The sequence below is a fragment of the Protopterus annectens genome, chromosome 3.part0 (genome assembly GCF_019279795.1).
Source record: "Protopterus annectens isolate FY-2018-M chromosome 3.part0, PAN1.0, whole genome shotgun sequence".
In the NCBI taxonomy this organism is placed as follows: Eukaryota; Metazoa; Chordata; order Ceratodontiformes; family Protopteridae; genus Protopterus; species Protopterus annectens.
In genome coordinates, this window is record NC_056731.1 from 1,864,270,471 (window position 1) to 1,864,289,973 (window position 19,503).

General features: G+C 40.8%; 1 protein-coding gene across 2 annotated transcripts in view; it reads right to left on the bottom strand.

Annotated features, from left to right (window-relative positions):
- SLC25A13 (solute carrier family 25 member 13) overlaps positions 1-19,503 on the bottom strand; it is a 1,915,284-nt gene that overhangs the window by 332,727 nt on the left and 1,563,054 nt on the right. The window contains exons 10-11 of one of the 2 annotated variants that reach the window (XM_044065927.1): positions 4,329-4,413; positions 3,721-3,879 (exon numbers count right to left, since the gene is read on the bottom strand). In XM_044065927.1, coding sequence (XP_043921862.1) covers positions 3,721-3,879; positions 4,329-4,413 — 244 coding nt within the window. Of the gene's footprint in view, positions 1-3,720; positions 3,880-4,328; positions 4,417-19,503 lie in introns of both variants that reach the window. The other variant, XM_044065926.1, reaches the window with a different exon arrangement.

Genomic DNA, 19,503 nt, shown 5'->3' on the forward strand with positions numbered 1-19,503 from the left:
TGGAGGGATAGATTCCTGTCCCAGAGACTTCCCATGCTCTGGAACAAGATTCCAATCGACATTAGGCAGAGCTCTTCACTAACACTCTTCAGGAGAAACCTTGACGAGTGGATGGGAAACAGAAAGTTTACCCCGGGGATCACTTCAGTGGCTCTGCTGGACAGAGGCACAGGGAACTAATCTAAGGGGGCGGCGAAAGCCAACACATTTTGGCTAGGCTTACAAATGCCTTCGTACAGATAGCCTACTACCTACCTATGAACTTCATGGTATGATCTCAAGAGTTAGAACACAAAACCAGCAAGGACAAGGTCGTGGATGTGCAGCCCTCCATGACGGTGCTTAAAAAATCTAACAGTGGATTTTAGGGTCTGTTCCTTTTTGTCTAAATTCCAGTTTACTTACTTATTTATTTGTATGGATGTTTTTAAGTTCTGGAAGTCAGTATCTGGTCTTAAAACTTCTGGCAAGAAGCTATTAAATACTGTATGATTTTTGACTTGTGCTGAAGAGCTGAAATTATAAAGAAGTAAGTTTTTGGAGTTTTTCTCCAAGGAAGCCAAATAAAAATTGGATCTAGCCTAGAGAGATTAAATAATCTTCCAGCAGATGCTACAGACTATGTGTTTAAGGTAACATACACGGCACCTCAATGATTTTAAAAGAGGAATGGCCACCACCCTTAACAATGCTCTGCTCCAGCCAAGTATTAAGCCTCTTTATGGAGGCACAGCAGGGATGTTAAAGTGAGTACAGTCAAACAATCTCTAGTCATCCTGATTAACCACCTCCAAGAAAGTATCATTTGGGAAGAAGCTGGGAAATGGGGATTACTCACTATGTATTTTTCGAATGGATAAACATCTAAATCCTATAACTGAGATGTTAAAAAAGAAGGAGGCTCATAAGTCCTTTTTCTGCACAGTCTTCTATGTGGAAAAGTTCCCTGACAAAATACATGTGTGTAACAGGAAGACGCAGAGAGAGAAATTAAGCAAAGTCAAACAGGAAGGCACAGTAGACCAGGCAAGAGTCTGCCACAAAATAGGAACACAACATGGCTATGAAGTGTAAGGGCATGAAGCTCTGACTACAACTAAAGACGATTCATGATTTAATAACAGCTTGGGAACAGGTGGGGGGAGGACAACTAATAGAAGCCTGCCCATCGGTGTGTGTGTGTGGGGGGCAGTCCAGCATGCTGCAATGCCAAAACTTATTGGAGAGACAGCTGTGTAGAGTGCGACACTACAGGACGAGCACATGCTTTGCTCTGCCAAGTCTCATGCACTGGGCAAAGGCAAGAATACACAAGCACACAGTGGAAGGCATAGTAAGCTACTGGAGAGTGAGGTTATATCCTTTACCAGAAAGACTCTTGATGGCTGCCTTTACAATGGCTTCTGCGATCAGCTATCTCTTTAGGGGATGAATGGCTAAACTGATTACAGAGGGTTGAATGTCAGGTGGCAGTGTGGGGAGTAAAAAATCATATAATTCAATAATTTAAAAAAAAAAAAAAAAAAAAAAAAAAACCTTAAGGTTGCACCAGTGGGACCAGCATAACACATGCAATGCAGTGAGTAGGGAAAAAGGCAGCACTGGTGGTACCTAAGGCAAACGGGAGTCCTGTGCAAAACTAAAGACAGAAATGGCTCTGCTTTAGGACATGTTGACCAAGAATGGAAGTCAGAAGATTTGGGTGACTTACGTTCTTTTTGAGATCATCAAGGTCACTTTCCTGAGAAGACTGTTAAATGTTTTCCAAGACTGTAAGAGCATCAGGAAAAAAATTGGAAAATGTGACATTCAGCACACTTTGAATTTCAGGAAGACAACATATTAGTGTGGGCCAAGAAGGAAGATGGCTGCCACAGGTGGGAAGATGTGTGCTCCACATAGCAATTTAGAAAATGGGCAAGTCCACTGGTGAACATAGTGAGTCCTGTCCTCTAGAAAGAGCATACTCAACTGCTGTGACAGAAGAAACTGAAGGATGACATGCACCTCATAATATATCCTGTTGCTTTGAATGGCAGCAAAACATGGCATTGCTGGATCTGTATAATTTCTTATCACAGGATTTTCCTCTGCTTTGACACAACTAACATGTTCATACTATTTACGATGCACAGATGAAACACACATTTTGATGCACTGCATCCTAAGGCACTACTCAGCCATATGTGCAGGCTATAAACAACTTGTAGCCACAGCATATTGTGCTACTCAGGAACAACAGGAAGATATATTACTATGAGGTAAGCTGCGCAAACTGCAGTAACATTTTCACAGCAGCTTACTAATACAGGCCATTCATGCAGGTAATAATACACCTGTCAGCATAACACATTACTACTGACCCAGACATGCAAACTGCAACCAGCTTCCTAGTACAACCTAATGCAACAAGGCTAACCATGCAGACTGCAACAAATTTCCTAGATTATCCAACAAAGCTTACAACAGTGCAAACTGTAACAAACCTTCTGGTCTAAACAGCTGCAAGAAGGCTACTCATGAAGAGTGTAATAAACACCACAGTGTAACTATAGAGCTAATCACACAGACATCAATACAATTATCACAGCACACTGGTACAGGGCTAGGCATGCAGACGTTAATAATCTTCTTACCACAACACACTAGTGTTACTGAGCTACTCAGGCAGATGATAATAAACTACTCCAACATACCTTGCTGTTTTGATGAGAAAGCATGATGTATTAATGGTCATCCAGCCACACATATCAATTTTAAAGTTTTCATCACAACATACCCACTACTGTCTGACACAGGACAATGACTCACTTGCCACACAGGCTGTAATAAAACTTATATGCCCACCTGTTATAAAATGGTAAGACACTGAAGTACTGCTATACCATATACAAAGGCTAATAAATGTCTCAGTAGCACATTACAAGCTGCTAAGGCAAGGCAGGATTCATGGGTCACCACATGGTCAGCAATACTAACTAAAAGAAAGTTTTCAACATAGTATGCCCATCTGATTAAGAAACAAACCACACAGACTACAATAAACATCTGAAGCCAGCATTTCTCAAGACAACACATTTCTGTTGGGCCAGCCACCCAGAATAGTACTAATGCCTTGCAAAAAGACATCCTGGCATTATGAAAGAAGCAGGAGCAGTGAGGGGTATTTATCTAATGCCTCCTAACAAATGCAGACCACATGCAATTAATCTCCTGAGGTGCAGTTCACATAAGGTGTTGTCATAGGCACTGCCCACACTTTCCATGTCAGCCTTTGTTTTACTTCCTTATGCCCACAGAATTCGACTACCCCTGTTATGGGGGTTGGGGTGGGGGGACAACTTGTCTTCTCATTCGCCAGCACTACAGCAATGCACAATTGACAATGCTCCTTAGAGGTAAGTGGTGCACTTTACCACTTAAATGAGAATATTCTTGGATGGGATTCTTTGTTGTCCTTTCTCTGCTTATCATGAATGTAGTTTTAAGGATACTGTTCTCCCATTTCAGCTTTCCTTGCAAGTTCTGGTAAACAAATTCTTATGTTTCATGTAAACCCTGAATTGAATACCTTTTGGATGAAATCAAACAAATGTCATGTACACACACAAATGACTAAGTGTGGCTTTTAAGTAATGCTTGAGTAGTTAAAAGCATTTTTGATGGCATTTACAAGCTTATTTTACCTTAATGCAGCTTATATCCAAGTCAAAAACTGACCTCTGTAAAGTCCAAAGAAGCCCTCATAACGAAGCACTTTCTTAAAGCAGTCAAAGCTACTCTTGTACATAAGCTCTCCTACAAATGAGCCGGTAGACCTCTGGTTTTGCATTCGAGTTTTCACCAGATCAATGGGATACACAGCAGTGGCACCAACCGCTGTAGCAATTACAGAGAAAAAAGAAAAAAAAACATTAAGGTCGGAAATGATGAAAAAAAAATGTCTCAATCAGTAATGCTTAGATGTAAATCACATTCTTCAATGAAGTTCTTTTCATCCTTAACTTAGACTAGTTACAATAGGGGTTGTCACAGTTTTAATTAAAATCTATCACTGATCCTCTACCTGATTATTAACCTGTCTCTTATGAAGCCAGTCTGGAGCCGAACAAGGCAGAGGTTCCACCTCTAAACCTCTGATCAGTGGCAGGTACAAAAGAAGCTATACAAAGCTTCGGTACCCACCCACCCACCTTGTGTTTACTGAAGAGGATCAGCTTGGAGAGGAAAACAGACAATGCTTTGTACAGGGCTGCTTTGCTACCTTTTTTAAACTTTTAAACAATTGTTTATTAACAGCAAAATATGAACAATGATCCGTGACTAACCTCCAGCAATAGAGCCAAGAGCGAACCTGTATGCTGACTCTGCTACCTGGATCAGAATAGGACGGGATCCATCACCTGGGACATGCTGCTTTAAACAGAAAAAGAGTTCAGAAACTTGATAATATAAAAATCAACAAGGTTTTTTGGCTTCATTACTCATCATAAGTGACAAAAGCCCTTCTTACGTTTCACAGGTTCAAAGTAAAGCTTGTGAGCTCAGCAGTTACTAGTCTGGAAGGGAAAAACAGTTAATAAAATGTCAAATCACAGGCCACAGCATACCTAATAAGCCAGCTACTTAACAGAAGGCTGCATTTGTCCACTATTTCATTCTTTGCTAAAGCACTTAGTGTTTTCAACGACACAGCATTTTTTGTGGAAAAAATAACAGTTATAAACACAGCGTTGCCCAGTCTGTGTACACACAGAAACTAATTTGTTAACATAGCTAAAGCTTCACCCATTTATTCCTGGTACTATTACAAAACAAATGAAATTAAGACCTGAATGGCTTACGATGGCATTAGAACATGAGAAGAATGAGAAGCCCTGTAGAAGCAAAGTTTTCACCCTACTAGCTTATGTGACCCCCACTTTTCCTAGGTATTTTACTATAAAATAACCCTAAATTAGCTTAAAGCTTATAAAAACAAAAAAAATGAAGTGCCTAATGCAAACAGCCATACGTTTTACAGACTGGACTGGGAAGGTGGTGGGGTTAATGCCAGCTCACAAGTAAAAGAAAGGTTTTGAAAGAACTTTACTCAATGGACAGAAAGATGGCCTCCGAAGACTCAGTCTACCAGAATTCGGAAATAAGTTCATCAAGAACTACTGACTTACTTAACCACCATTTTAACCTGCTGTTAAGAATGGTGTGGTAGCTATGAGTTGCTCAACACCTGATACAGTCTTCCCCTTCATAAAAAAAGCAGAGGCAGGCAATTATCAAACTACATATTTCACTTCAGTGGTATGGTGTACTAATAAAGGAATTGTTTGTTGACGAAATGAAAGCAAATAAATACCTGAATATGAGTGAGGAACATGACCAAAGACAGCATGAGTTCAGAGCTGGAAGATCACGTTAAGAACAATCTTTTGGACGTTGAGCTTCTATACAGAGTGGAAGATAAGGGAGAGACACAAAGTCCCACAAAAGTCAACAAAATTCTACAGTTTCCACCATCTGTGTTTACGTAATAATTATTTACTTTGTTGGACAGACAAGTCCCACTAATCTTGGCCTACTTTTGGAAGAGACCAAAATAATATTTACACTAACAACTGACACAGAGGGATTCTGTTTTCTTAAAGAACCTTATCTTTTTCCTCAGTAAGAGTAAGGAATATTTAGCATCCGTATGAGATAACATCAATGGGAACTTTTTTCAATGCCACATCTGAACGATGGAACCACAGGAATACAACCTTCCACACAGCCGTTATATGCCGCTCATAATGAAGATCTGATGTATGTGAATGGAAGGAATTGTGTGTCTATCACTGTGTGTGTGTGTGTGTGTGTGTGTGTGTGTGTGTGTGTGTGTGTGTGTGTGTGTGTGTGTGAGACACTAGGTCCGTGGGTGCCAGGGCATGAATACTTACAGACCTATTATGAGTGCATGCATGTGTGTGCACTTGCACTTGGCGTGTCACATGGTCTTCTTAGCAGATAGCCACTTTACTATGCAGTTGTTTCAGCTGCTCAGTGGACTGATTCATAGTCATGCAAATACATGTATTGAGCATCTCCCGTGTGGGACTGTGCAAGACTACGAATCTCTTAACACAGCTGCACAATTCAGCATATCCATGCAGGGAAAGGTGCAATGTTACGCTAGTCTCTATCAACACCAGTCAGTGACTGCTGAACACATGAGTTACTCGAGGAACCTGAGGAAAAGGAAGTATAATCAATTATAACTTGTATAAAATTAATGTTAAAGTGCAAGGATATGTGCAAAAATTAGGAATAATGGCTTTAAAAGTAAGGAAAGAGCAAAATATTAGTGAACAAATAGCTATGGCAGGGAGTGGGAGCACAAAAGAGGAGAAACCAGGGAAAGAACAAAGGGAGGAGCAAAGAACACAGGAAAGGGGAGACAAGTGCAGCTAACAGGAGTGAATTCAGGAAGAAATCAAACATGGGTATAGATCAATGAAGTTTAAAGACACACCAACTAATAATCCACAGAACACAGGAAAGGGGAGACAAGTGCAGCTAACAGGAGTGAATTCAGGAAGAAATCAAACATGGGTATAGATCAATGAAGTTTAAAGACACACCAACTAATAATCCACAGAACACAGGAAAGGGGAGACAAGTGCAGCTAACAGGAGTGAATTCAGGAAGAAATCAAACATGGGTATAGATCAATGAAGTTTAAAAGACACCCCAACTAATAATCCACAGAACACAGGAAAGGGGAGACAAGTGCAGCTAATAGGAGTGAATTCAGGAAGAAATCAAACATGGGTATAGATCAATGAAGTTTAAAGACACCCCAACTAATAATCCACAGAACACAGGAAAGGGGAGACAAGTGCAGCTAACAGGAGTGAATTCAGGAAGAAATCAAACATGGGTATAGATCAATGAAGTTTAAAGACACACCAACTAATAATCCACAGAACACAGGAAAGGGGAGACAAGTGCAGCTAACAGGAGTGAATTCAGGAAGAAATCAAACATGGGTATAGATCAATGAAGTTTAAAGACACACCAACTAATAATCCACAGAACACAGGAAAGAGGAGACAAGTGCAGCTAACAGGAGTGAATTCAGGAAGAAATCAAACATGGGTATAGATCAATGAAGTTTAAAGACACACCAACTAATAATCCACAGAACACAGGAATGGGGAGACAAGTGCAGCTAACAGGAGTGAATTCAGGAAGAAATCAAACATGGGTATAGATCAATGAAGTTTAAAAGACACCCCAACTAATAATCCACAGAACACAGGAAAGGGAGACAAGTGCAGCTAATAGGAGTGAATTCAGGAAGAAATCAAACATGGGTATAGATCAATGAAGTTTAAAGACACCCCAACTAATAATCCACAGAACACAGGAAAGGGGAGACAAGTGCAGCTAACAGGAGTGAATTCAGGAAGAAATCAAACATGGGTATAGATCAATGAAGTTTAAAGACACACCAACTAATAATCCACAGAACACAGGAAAGGTGAGACAAGTGCAGCTAACAGGAGTGAATTCAGGAAGAAATCAAACATGGGTATAGATCAATGAAGTTTAAAGACACACCAACTAATAATCCACAGAACACAGGAAAGGGGAGACAAGTGCAGCTAACAGGAGTGAATTCAGGAAGAAATCAAACATGGGTATAGATCAATGAAGTTTAAAGACACCCCAACTAATAATCCACAGAACACAGGAAAGGGGAGACAAGTGCAGCTAACAGGAGTGAATTCAGGAAGAAATCAAACATGGGTATAGATCAATGAAGTTTAAAGACACACCAACTAATAATCCACAGAACACAGGAAAGGGGAGACAAGTGCAGCTAACAGGAGTGAATTCAGGAAGAAATCAAACATGGGTATAGATCAATGAAGTTTAAAGACACACCAACTAATAATCCACAGAACACAGGAAAGGGGAGACAAGTGCAGCTAATAGGAGTGAATTCAGGAAGAAATCAAACATGGGTATAGATCAATGAAGTTTAAAGACACCCCAACTAATAATCCACAGAACACAGGAAAGGGGAGACAAGTGCAGCTAATAGGAGTGAATTCAGGAAGAAATCAAACATGGGTATAGATCAATGAAGTTTAAAGACACACCAACTAATAATCCACAGAAAAAAGAAGAACCGAGGTTCAAATCCACTCAAAAATACTGTTTATTGGGGACTTTCGTCTCTCTAATGGAACGGATTCTGAGGCATTAGAGAGACGAAAGCTCTCAATAAACAGTATTTTTGAGTGGATCTGGACCTCAGTTCTTTTTTCTGTGGATTGGTATAGATCAACAGTTAATATTAAAAAAGTTAAAGAAGAATAAAAGATGTTAAATTACTGTCTTTAAGGCACCTAGAGGTTACCGTTAATTATGAAGTTCCTATTTAAAACTGTATAGGGTGGGAAGACTTCTAATTTCTGCTGGAAAGGTGTTCCACACTGCTCCTTCTGTTAACAGCTAGGACAAATACAAGCCTAATTAGGGGACTGGATACTTTCCACTATGATTACAGGGGCAGTATGATAAACTGCAGAATCGGTGGTGCAGGAGTTGGGAAATCGTGGCTGTAAACCACAATGCGGCCCATTCAGAGACTAGCAGGCTGCATGTGTTTCATTTAACAAGCAGCAGAGACAGTACTGCTCATCAAATGTGAGATTCCTAAAGTAGCAAACTTTGTTAAGGTTTTTCTAAATTAACATACTGTTATAAAGATAACAAAATGCAATTAAAGAAAGCATATGCTCAAGTTTCACAATAAAGATTCCTTCAGCAGCAGCCAGGCACATGGCTGAAGTCAACAGTCATTTGATCTTTTACATCAGTTTATAAGAACTTTCTTAACAGTGATGCAGACATGAATGGAGTGTTTCAGTGGAATCAAGAAAGCCACCAAGTAACTAAAAATAAAGAGAAATGGGAAAGATGAATGAGAAGCCCTGTAGAAGCAAAGTTTTCACCCTACTAGCTTACGTGACCCCCACTTTTCCTAGGTATTTTACCACAAAATAACCCTAAATTAGCTTAAAGCTTATAAAAACAAAAAAATGAAGTGCCTAATGCACTTAACAATAGGACAAATACAAGCCTAATTAGGGGACTGGATTCATTCCACTATGATTACGGGGGCAGTATGATAAACTGCAGAATCGGTGGTGCAGGAGTTGGGAAATCATACTCAATACCTTTTGTATTATTAAGGCGAGTAATGAAGATGAACCTATGACATACATCACTGACTTAATTTTACGCTTGTGTTTTACATCACTCTGAAATAAAGCAAACAGAAGAAAAATTTGTTAAGGTTACCAAAGGCATTTTAAATGTACATATTATATTTACCTCCTTTTAGAAGTAGAGCATGACATCAGTACCGAAGACTAAATGTAATTCTGGGAGGTTAAGACAGAACTTAGTGATGAACAGACTGAAGAGAATGAGGCCAAGAAGGAAGCCACAGGTAATCCAGGTGTGACAGAACCTTGCCAAAATGCAAAGTTCACCTAGATTCATCCTACACGGAGACAACTGGTGAACAACAAAAGAGGTTCTATGAGGAATCCTGCAGAGGGTCAAGACAGGAGTGACTAGTCCACAAAGAGTCCACTTTTCAGAAGGTTCACTTGAAATCTACAGAAGACACACCACTGTGACAATCTGATCAAGATCCTTAAACAGAAAAGCAACTTCCCCGTGACTTAAAAGTAGGTACTTATCTTGTTGAGCACCATCTTGCACAGAACAGATACAAGAATTGGATTAAGTTGGAAAATATACGCATTTGACCTGCAAAGTCCTGGATTAGACGGCTTGCTTGCTTTAGCATGTGACTCTAGCTGTTTTTCCATCACAGGGTACTACTCCCAAGAATAATAATAAATTACATAAATAAGTGGTCTCACAAAGCTTTTCTAATGAACTCTGGATGCACTGGGTCTTCAGCATGATCATCTGATTCAGCAATTTTAGAAAGGCAACTGTGTCCAGCTAAAATGGAATAGCACTGAAGTGAAACTTGAGAAAGTCAGCATAGATGTTAGAGACAGACTGAGATGTTACAGTGGGTTGAACGGGTGCATTAGGGAAGGAAGACCCTTAAGCAGGTCAACACACTCACTGTAGAAAAGAATATTGGACTTATCACCAACTAAGGACTTAAGTAAGGTATGCTTTGAGTGCCTGAAAGCACTTCACGTCTCCTCAGTAAAACTTCAGATTGCATGTACAATTTGCTGGCTGTACTGCTCTTTCACATTAACTATTAGTGTGACAAAATCCTACTTACAGCTGCTGCCTCTGGACAATACACAATCAGAATGACTAACAGAGAATCGGACAGCACAATACCCCAATGCACAACTGCAACCGCTTATGCATCCTCACACTTTTAGAAAACAGTCTACTATATGTTGTGGAAAAGACTGGAAATCACCCTTACATTACGCAACTTCAGTGCAATGGACTACCCCTAAAAGCCTCACTCTCTCCCTACAACAATATGTAAAGTTTTTCTACTCAGGCCTAATATAATTGCCACAACCTACTCAAATTTTCAAAATATATACATACTCCTTCCAATGTTTCCCTCCTACAGATTTAAGGAAAATAAAACTCATTTTCAACTGCTGTCCCCTACGAACATTAACAGCTATTAAAGAGGAGCATTCCCATCTTTAAGCATACTGGTGCACAGATATGTACAGCAGACATTGACACAATTCTAGTGGTTCTAGGCTTCATGAGGAACAATTCTGAGAAATCTTCTAAAAATGCACTGGCATAAACATAGTGAGTATGCCTAGTTATATCCTTGTTGTTGTATCTTTCGGCTTTTCCCGGTTAGGGGTCGCCACAGCGGAAATCCGGTCCGCTAATGACTGGCAGTAGATTTTTCATGAAAGTTGAGGTGCCAGCTCGACGTTCAACCTTCAACGAAGGCAGGCCCATTACGCATGTCTTTCGAACGCATACATAAACAATGTTGCTAGCATTTCCACCTTCCATATGTGCGCATAACAGCTCTGCCAAGACTGAATAGCACTTAATTCCAGATCAAGAGTGCACACTAAATGTATTTAATAGCCAAACTTTCTCACCAGTATGAGCTGTTATGACAGAAAACCTGTAAATGAGTATTTGAATAATTTCAAGCATATTCATGTTGTTTCAGAGCCCCCCCCCCCTCATGAAAAAGAGATGTATATGTATACACACAAAGAAGTTTATATAGCATTACCTATACTTATGTATAGGGTTATATGTACTTATTAGGCTATTGATACATGTGGACCTTTAGAAACCTAGCAATACATTCCCATGAAGTTTTGAGCCCTTATCTTTTAATTATGACTAAGTTAGCAATGAGCAGAGTGCTTACATGTTGCCCTTATACATGAGAGACCAGGTTGCCGAAATTTGTGGATACCCATCCATTTGTCCAGATTATATTTGAATAGTGTAAGAGAAGTATTTTGTGTGGCGTGGAAGATGATTCCAAAGAAGTGGTATTCTCTGTGATACATATGTATCCCTCAAAACTGTTGCAAAAGAGATTGAGATCTTGTGGAGGTATTTACACCCCCACTGGACTTGCAGCTGTGTAGAAGGTCTATGACACGGTATCTTTACACAAGGCAGAGATTGCCCCTGAGTAGCCTGCATGATGCCAAGAAGAATGGACAAGGCTTTCAGATGGTCCACATATTTTTTATGGTTTAGGCCTTTGATTTTCATAGTAAGAAAACATTGTGGGCATTGCAGATGTGCCATATGTTTGGGCTGGCACATACGGAAGGGGGCATTAAACTCAATGATCAGTCTGACAACTGAGCCTTGAAAGGGGAATGATCATACCCCTGGACACTGATGCCATATCTTTAGTAATAAGCTGTACTATGAAAAAGGACTTTCTTACGACAGCAAAAACATGGTGTCCAAAGGATATTTTGTTGTACACATAGGTTCCCAGGTTCCTACCTACTAGATCAGGGTTGTGTTATCAATGTGATAATTCCAAGGGACTTCGTGATTGCCAAATTATACTAGTAACTATTTCTTGGCATTTCATTTTAGTCCATGGTTTGGACACCAGCTACTGTTTAGGGAAAGGCCCTCTTGGAGGATCTTGGTATCCTCTGGGGAGTTTATGATGGCAACAAGTTTACAGTTACCTGCAAACTTGGCCAGCCATAAACCCTTAACAGTAGCTTTGACCTCTGTGTGAGTCAAGGACTGAACCCTTGGATACACTGCCAGTGACAGGTCTTTTTGAAGAGGTAGAGCTCAAGATGCTCACTGAGTGAAATTTCCTCCTCCCCCCTGGTGGCTTACTGGGAGTGGTTACATGACGGACACCCCAGGGAACTAACAAAAGGCTCAGATCTCCTTTAAAACACACTTGAGCAGATGTAAAGAGAAAGGGCTTTCGGTGAGAAAGATTACATTTATTTTGTATTATTTCATGCTTCAGCTCTAGTGTTAATAAGAACGAATATGCAGCTTTTTCTTTTGCTTGTGTTTTAACAGATACTCGAGGCATACACTGAGTGAACTTGGTGGTTCAGTGGGATTTGCTACATGAGGGGTACCATAGGGAGTCAAAGGCAGGCTCAGAAACCCTTTAAAACACACTCATATTGACAGACGCTTACAGAAAGAGCATGTGATGACAAGTACTACATTTTACTTATTTTATGCTTCACCTCTAATTCTTATAAGATCATAGAGGCAGTAATTGTTTTCTTTTACTTTTGTGCCTCCCTCTCATATTTTTAAAATGTGTTCGAAGTGCACATGGAGTGACGCCTCCACCCAGGTGGATCAATGGGACTGGTCATTTAGGGATGCCATAGGAAGCCAGAAGAAGGCTCAGAACTCCTTTAAAACACACTCAGATTGACAGACGCTTACAGAAAGAGCATGTGATGACATCTAGTACATTTTTAAATCATTTTATGCTTCACCTCTAATTCTTATAAGATCAAGAAGGCAGCAACTGTTTTCTTTTACCTTTGTGTCTCCTTTTCAGCTTTTTAAAGGCATTTAACGTGCACATTGAGATGGGCCTCCTCCCTAGTGGGTCAGTGGGAGTGGTTATATTAGGGATGTCATTGGAAGCCAATAGAAGGCTTATAACTGAAGGAAGTTTTGTTGGCGTGCACTAAGTTATTTTCTGCTGGTCAGTGAAGAGACTCAAAAATACCATCACATGGGCAGCAAGGGTGAAGAGAAGAAAGGAAAGGCATACAGGAATTTTCCGTCAGAAAAAGAGAACGAGCCACCATCAATTCTAACTTGCCCTGCTGAAATGAACAGATCACGTAAAGGGCTACATTCTGCAATGTTGTGAACAGGACAGTCTTCATGGTCCCCAATCCTGGGACTCTCATGGTCTCTGTTCTAGGAAAGGACTGGAGCTGCGGTTCAGTGAATCTGCCAGCAAATCCATTTGAAATAAGAATGGTTATCAACATGATGTCAGTCTATGATGCACTGCCAGACTGCACTGACTCTCTGCATAGGATATATGAGCAAAAGACACTGGATTCCTCTTGTAAGCCTGGAGCAGGCTTTGCTAGGACAACCTTGGTCATCATCATCATCCCCCTTTCCCCACTTTTTTCTACATAGGGTCGGGGTATCGTGTTAACTGTCACCAACTTTCTCGATTCAGTGCCACACTTCTGCTTTCTTCAACACTCATGCCTGACTGTAGCAGGTCGTCTTTCACACAATCCATCCACCTCTTTGCTGGACGTCCTCGCTTCCTCTTACCTCCTTCCTGCCTGTCCCAAATTTTCCTCACCAGACTGTGTTCTGCTTTTCTGCACGTGTCCGAACCACCGTAATCTTTTCTTTCTGATTTTTCCTGCAACTGGAGCTACTTTGGCTTCTTCTCCTACGTCCTCATTTCTTCATCTGTCTCACAGTGTGCATCCTACCACCCTTCTCAGGTATTTCATTTCCATCACCTCTAGCTTCTTCAACTGTTCTGCCTTTACTGCCCACGTTTCTGTATCATATAGTAGTAATGGCCGCACCACTGTCTTGTACACCTTACTCTTCAGCTTCTTTGGCATTCTTCTGTCTTAGACTACACCTGACACTCTATGCTAGGACAATCATAGTCTTGATGTCTAATTAACTGTTCTCTCAGAGCTTTCAGACTGAGGAAGTGTATCCATAGCATCGGCTGGTTTATGTGATACTCCACACTAGCATGTGGGAGAAGATGAAATGTGCATTCCAAACTCATTAGCATAACTTCCATCCTCAAGATTTGTGGAAGGTTCTGACGCAAGAAGTAAAGGCAAACACTGTGGTTAGCAAGAATTTGACAACTGACCACCTTTCCAAAGCCTGCAGAAAATGATCTTACACCAAATTAAGGTCTACGAGGCACAATGGTTTTGTAACCACTAACACCTCACAGCTCACTGCGTTATTTGCATCCTGCTGAACTGGGTAAACAGATTAGCGAAGAATGCAGCAGCCATAAAGACAAAAAGCTGCAGGTGGGACAAAACTAGATTCTGTGCATCATCACACAAGTTGCTAAAGCTGAGACTTACTAGGATCCATACAAGGGCAGGAAGGACACACTACAAAGCACCCACTTTATGGAGACCACCTCAGTACAAAAAAGTCTGCATCCATGGCAACCACAGGAGTACCCAAGTCAAGGTCCATTAATGAGGTCACCTGAAGTCATTCATCAGAAGGTTCTTTTACTGCAAGGAACATGAAACAATGGCTGGCAAATGAATAAATATTCTGGGTGCAGAGTTAAGGCTACACAGTAATTAGACAAAATGATGCCCCAATAGAATGTCCAATGAAATCCTCTGTGCAGCCACAGATGCATCAAACATGCCCAAGAAAGTACAGTTACATAAGCCCTACTTATCTGTAACACTAGATGTTCAAATTCCTCACTGCCTCAGTGGCATTTTTGGGTTATCTGCCAAAGTAACCCAGTACTGGTACTGTCCGGCTTTCAAAAACTCAAGACTCCTCTTCCCGTGACAGCAGATTGGTTCAGTAAATCCGGAGAGGGTAGTCTTCAGCTGTCACAGGAAGTGAGTGTTCCAGCTTTTTCACTTTCACAAATAAGGAAAGGAAAGTACCTGAAACTAGAATCATCTAAGAGTAAATTCATAGCCAATCATAATATCATATAAAAAACAAATCCAACAACCACTGGATCAAAGAGGTCGATACCCACCCCAACTATGCACAATCTGGGGGGGTGGCAGGTGGGTGCTGCCACTACGGTAGTGAGAAGTACGAACATCTATTGTTACAGGTAAGTATGTCTAAACGTAACTGTACTATGTTTACCATTCCCCCATTCCCATTGCCTCAGAGGCATTGTGGGTAGATTCCCAAAGCTCACTCTATATGGGACGTGGAAGGATAAGGATCCAAGAGCCCCTAGAGAATGGTCCTAGCAAAGCCTGCCCTGGACCTTGAAAAGGAATCCAGTTCATACAGCTTTGTGAAGGCATGAACAGAGTACCAGGTTGCTGCTCCAGAAAGCTTCTAGAGTCCATCCCTTTCCAATATGCCATTGAAGAGGATAAGGCCTTGGTCTAGTGAACCTTAACCTTGCCTGGAAGAGATATACCATGGTGGGAGCAACAGAAAACAGTAGCAGAAGACAAACATCATTCAATAATTAGCGTAGAGGCAAGATGATCTTTCTTAGCCCCTGTACAGGAGACAAACAGCTGTTCAGCATTCCTAAAAGGCTTTCTTTTGTCAAGGTAGTGCTTCAAATGCTGGTGGGCATCTAAGTTATGTAAAATCCTTTCTTTCTTGTTTTTTGGATCAGGATAGAACACTGAAAGACTGACGGCTTAATTTATGGTAAATTCAGAAACAACTTGAGACATGAATGATGGATCAGTGTGTACCAAAAACCTGTCCAAATCAGATAGGGTTGGCCCACCATGACAGCCTGCAGCTCACAGACTCACCTTGCAGATGTGAGAGCAATAGGTAAAGCAATCTTCCAAGTAATGAACCATAAACCAGCCTAAGAGGGAGGTTCAAAAGGTGGTAAGACCAATTTTTCAAGAACAAATTTGAGATCCCAGGGAGGAGGAATTTGCTTTTGAGGGGGGTCTTACATGCAATACTCCTTTCATCAACTGTTTTTCATACAAAGAGATGAAAAAGGGGTATGCATGGGCAGACAAGCTGAGATGCACTTTGACAGAAGCATATGACAAATCATCTCTATTTCTCAAAACCAGAGGCTTCAAAACCCTTTTCGGACCTCTGTTATTGGTTAGGCATCACCTACAAAACCTCTTCCACTTGTAAACTCAAGATTTTCTACTTGCTGTTTTTCTTACCCCCTTAAATACTTGCTGCATACCCTCATGGGAACAAGTGCTAGCCTGTCAGTTGCAACTAATTGGAGTGTACCACTCGCCCTTGATGCTGTGTGAGAAGATCCAGTCTGTGAGGAAGCTTGTGGTACTTGCCCTTGGACATTTCCATTAAAAGGGAGAAACAACTTTGCCAGGGCCAAAGTGGGAGGGGGATTACCACAATGACTTTTAGTAATTCTTTCTAAATTTTTAGAAGTACTTTGGGAATCAATGAAAAGAGTGGAAATGAATACAAGAATATTCTCAATCATGGGAATGACACAGCATCTGTCTTCCAAGCATGGCTGCATGGCTATCTTGAACAGAATTTTTTTCAGTTGCCTGTTTTGAAAGGATGTCAGCAAATCTACTTGAGGTGTTCCCCACATCAGAATCAAGTCCTGGAAGAACTCTACATAGAGCTTCCACTTATGAGGGTCTGCCCAGGATCTACTTAGCCTGTTTGCCTCTGTGTTTTACTTTGACAGAATGCATGAGGCCTGAAGAGTCAGACAATGCTGTAGAGACAGCTCCCCGGCCATCACTGCTAGCTGGCAAAGAGGGTATGATCTTGTACCCCCTTGCTTGTTCAGATAACACATCACAGCAGTGTTGTTTGTGACCACCAGAAGATGACCTGTAGTCCATAAATGGTGAAGATTTAAGGCATGAATCACTGCCAATATTTCTTTTACGTTTATGTGCTTTGGTGTGTCCTGAGGACCACACAAGCCTTGCATTCAAACTCCCATGGACATTGCTCCTCACACAAAATCTGAAGAGTCCATGTGGAGAGACTGGACTGAGGTCTGAAGAGACAGGGACAGAAAGAGAGTCCTATATTCAGAGACAGTTGATCCCTCCACCACTGCAGTTCCTGTTTCACACATCCCAGTACCTGTACCTGGATCAGAGTCCAACAGTTCTTTAAGTACCACTGAATTATTCTCATGTGTAGTCTGGCTAGTGGTATCATGAGGATCAATGATTTATGAGGCCTAGAATTTTGAGGAATTCTCTTGCTGAGGCCATGTATAGAGAAAAATCCATGAAAATGTCCTGATAAGCCATAACTTTGTCTTCCTGCAGGAATGCCATCCTTTTTACTGTGTCTATCAAAAAACTCACGAAAAATAATTCACTGAGAGTGTATTAGGAAGGACTTTTAAATGTTTAATTTGAAGCTCAGTTGGGAAAGGTGGGATGCAACCTTGTCTAAGGACTTCGATCACTTGGATACAGAACCTGCACAAACAAACAAGTCACTTACTTAAATAAGGAAAAATGTGGATTCCTAGAGTTTTGCAATGGACAACCACTGGGGCCAGACACTTTGTAAACACTCGAGGTGCAATAGACAGCTCAAAGAATAATGCAGAAAACTGATAATGTAGACTAGACACAGCAAAATTTCATGAAACTAGTAGCAAAAGTAATATGACTAAAGGCTTTATTGAGATCTAGAGTCACCATGAAATAGAGGTATGGAGGCGATGTCAGGACCAAATGGAAGGTGAACAGTCTGAATTTCAGAACTTTTACAAAGGTGTTCAGAAAGGTCAGATCTGGGATGCGATTTTCCAAAAGATTCTGGAGCAAAATCCTTTGCCTTTGTGTACTGCAAGCACTGGTTCTATAACCCCTGCTTCTACCATGTGATGAAGCACTAGATGAAACAACTCTGTCTGGTCTGGTGGGAGGGTGGAAATTCCCAGAAAGGGAGGGTATTTTCTATCCAATGCCAACTGTATCTTCTCCAAATTATTCTCAGAACCCATTTGTCTGAAAAAAACTTGCGGCCAGGCTCTAGGGGTGAAACACAGCCTGGGGGAAGGAGGAAGAGAAGAAAGGGTAGGGGTGCTTTGTGACTTGGCACAGTCACTCCTTTGCAGGGGGTTGATTCTTTTTCAGAAAGGAACCCCCTCTTGTTTGGTTTTGAAAAATGATCCTCCTACCATTTCCTTTTGGATCCCTGACTTTAGTTTGGCTGGGATTTTTGTTTAGAATGAAGATGCCTTGTTTGGGGAAAACTTGATACTCCATACATTAATTTGCCTCTATCAATCTACTGCTTAAGAATCTGAGTAACAAGGGCCCAAACACCAATTCAGAACTTAAAGGTGCATTCAGAAACTCAGCTTTTAAATCAGCAGATAACCTTTGATTATATAACTGAGCATACATTCTGAATACAACAGAAGAAGCAACATTTCTTAAGAATATTTCTGCACATTCACGCACACCTATCAAAGAACTTTCAAAACCAGAGTCAAATTACAAATAGTTTCATTCATATAAAAGACTTTTGCTCTGCAGGTAAGGATGCAGCAAAATCATCGAAAATGTACACACACTGTAAAATAATTCTAAAGTCTAGATTACTAGAAAGAGACATCCTTTTGCCCTGAAGATCTAACCCTTTTCGTTGTTTATCAGGGGATGCTGGATTAGATGAAGCAAAGGACTTTTTATCTGAGCAGGCAGCTGGGGTAACCTCAGCTGAGCCAGCAGTCAAATGAGAAAAGAGAGTTGGGGATTTAAGTGCGACAAACTAGACTCTGGTCAACAAGTGCCGGAAGAAGCACATGGGGCAGTGCTTGTTCCTGTGAGGCCTACACAAGGTTCGGTGCGGACATCAATCTATACTCCACAGGGGGTACAGCTTTGCAATCAAGACAGTTCCCATCAGGCATGATACAGCTAATTTTTGTCTAACATATAGGCTAAACCTCTGAATTCAGTTCATATGGGACCTGAAGATGTCTTTTTTTACTTTGGCTGGCATGTACAGACTTTGGAAGGCAGGATTTAAAAAAGAAAACTCTGGAATGAAGCAATTGAGGCTGCTCCTCTCGACAGGGCCATGGAAGGTTATGTTACAGGCATCTGAATATGCTGAATACAAGATAAGATATACAGTGGATATAAAAAGTGCACTCACCCCTGTTAAAATGCAAGGTTTTTGTGATATATATAAAAAATGAGACCACAATAAATCATTTCAAAACTTTTCCCACCTTTAATGCGACCTATAACCTGTACAGTTCAATTGAAAAACAAACAAATCTGTTAGGGGAAAAAATAT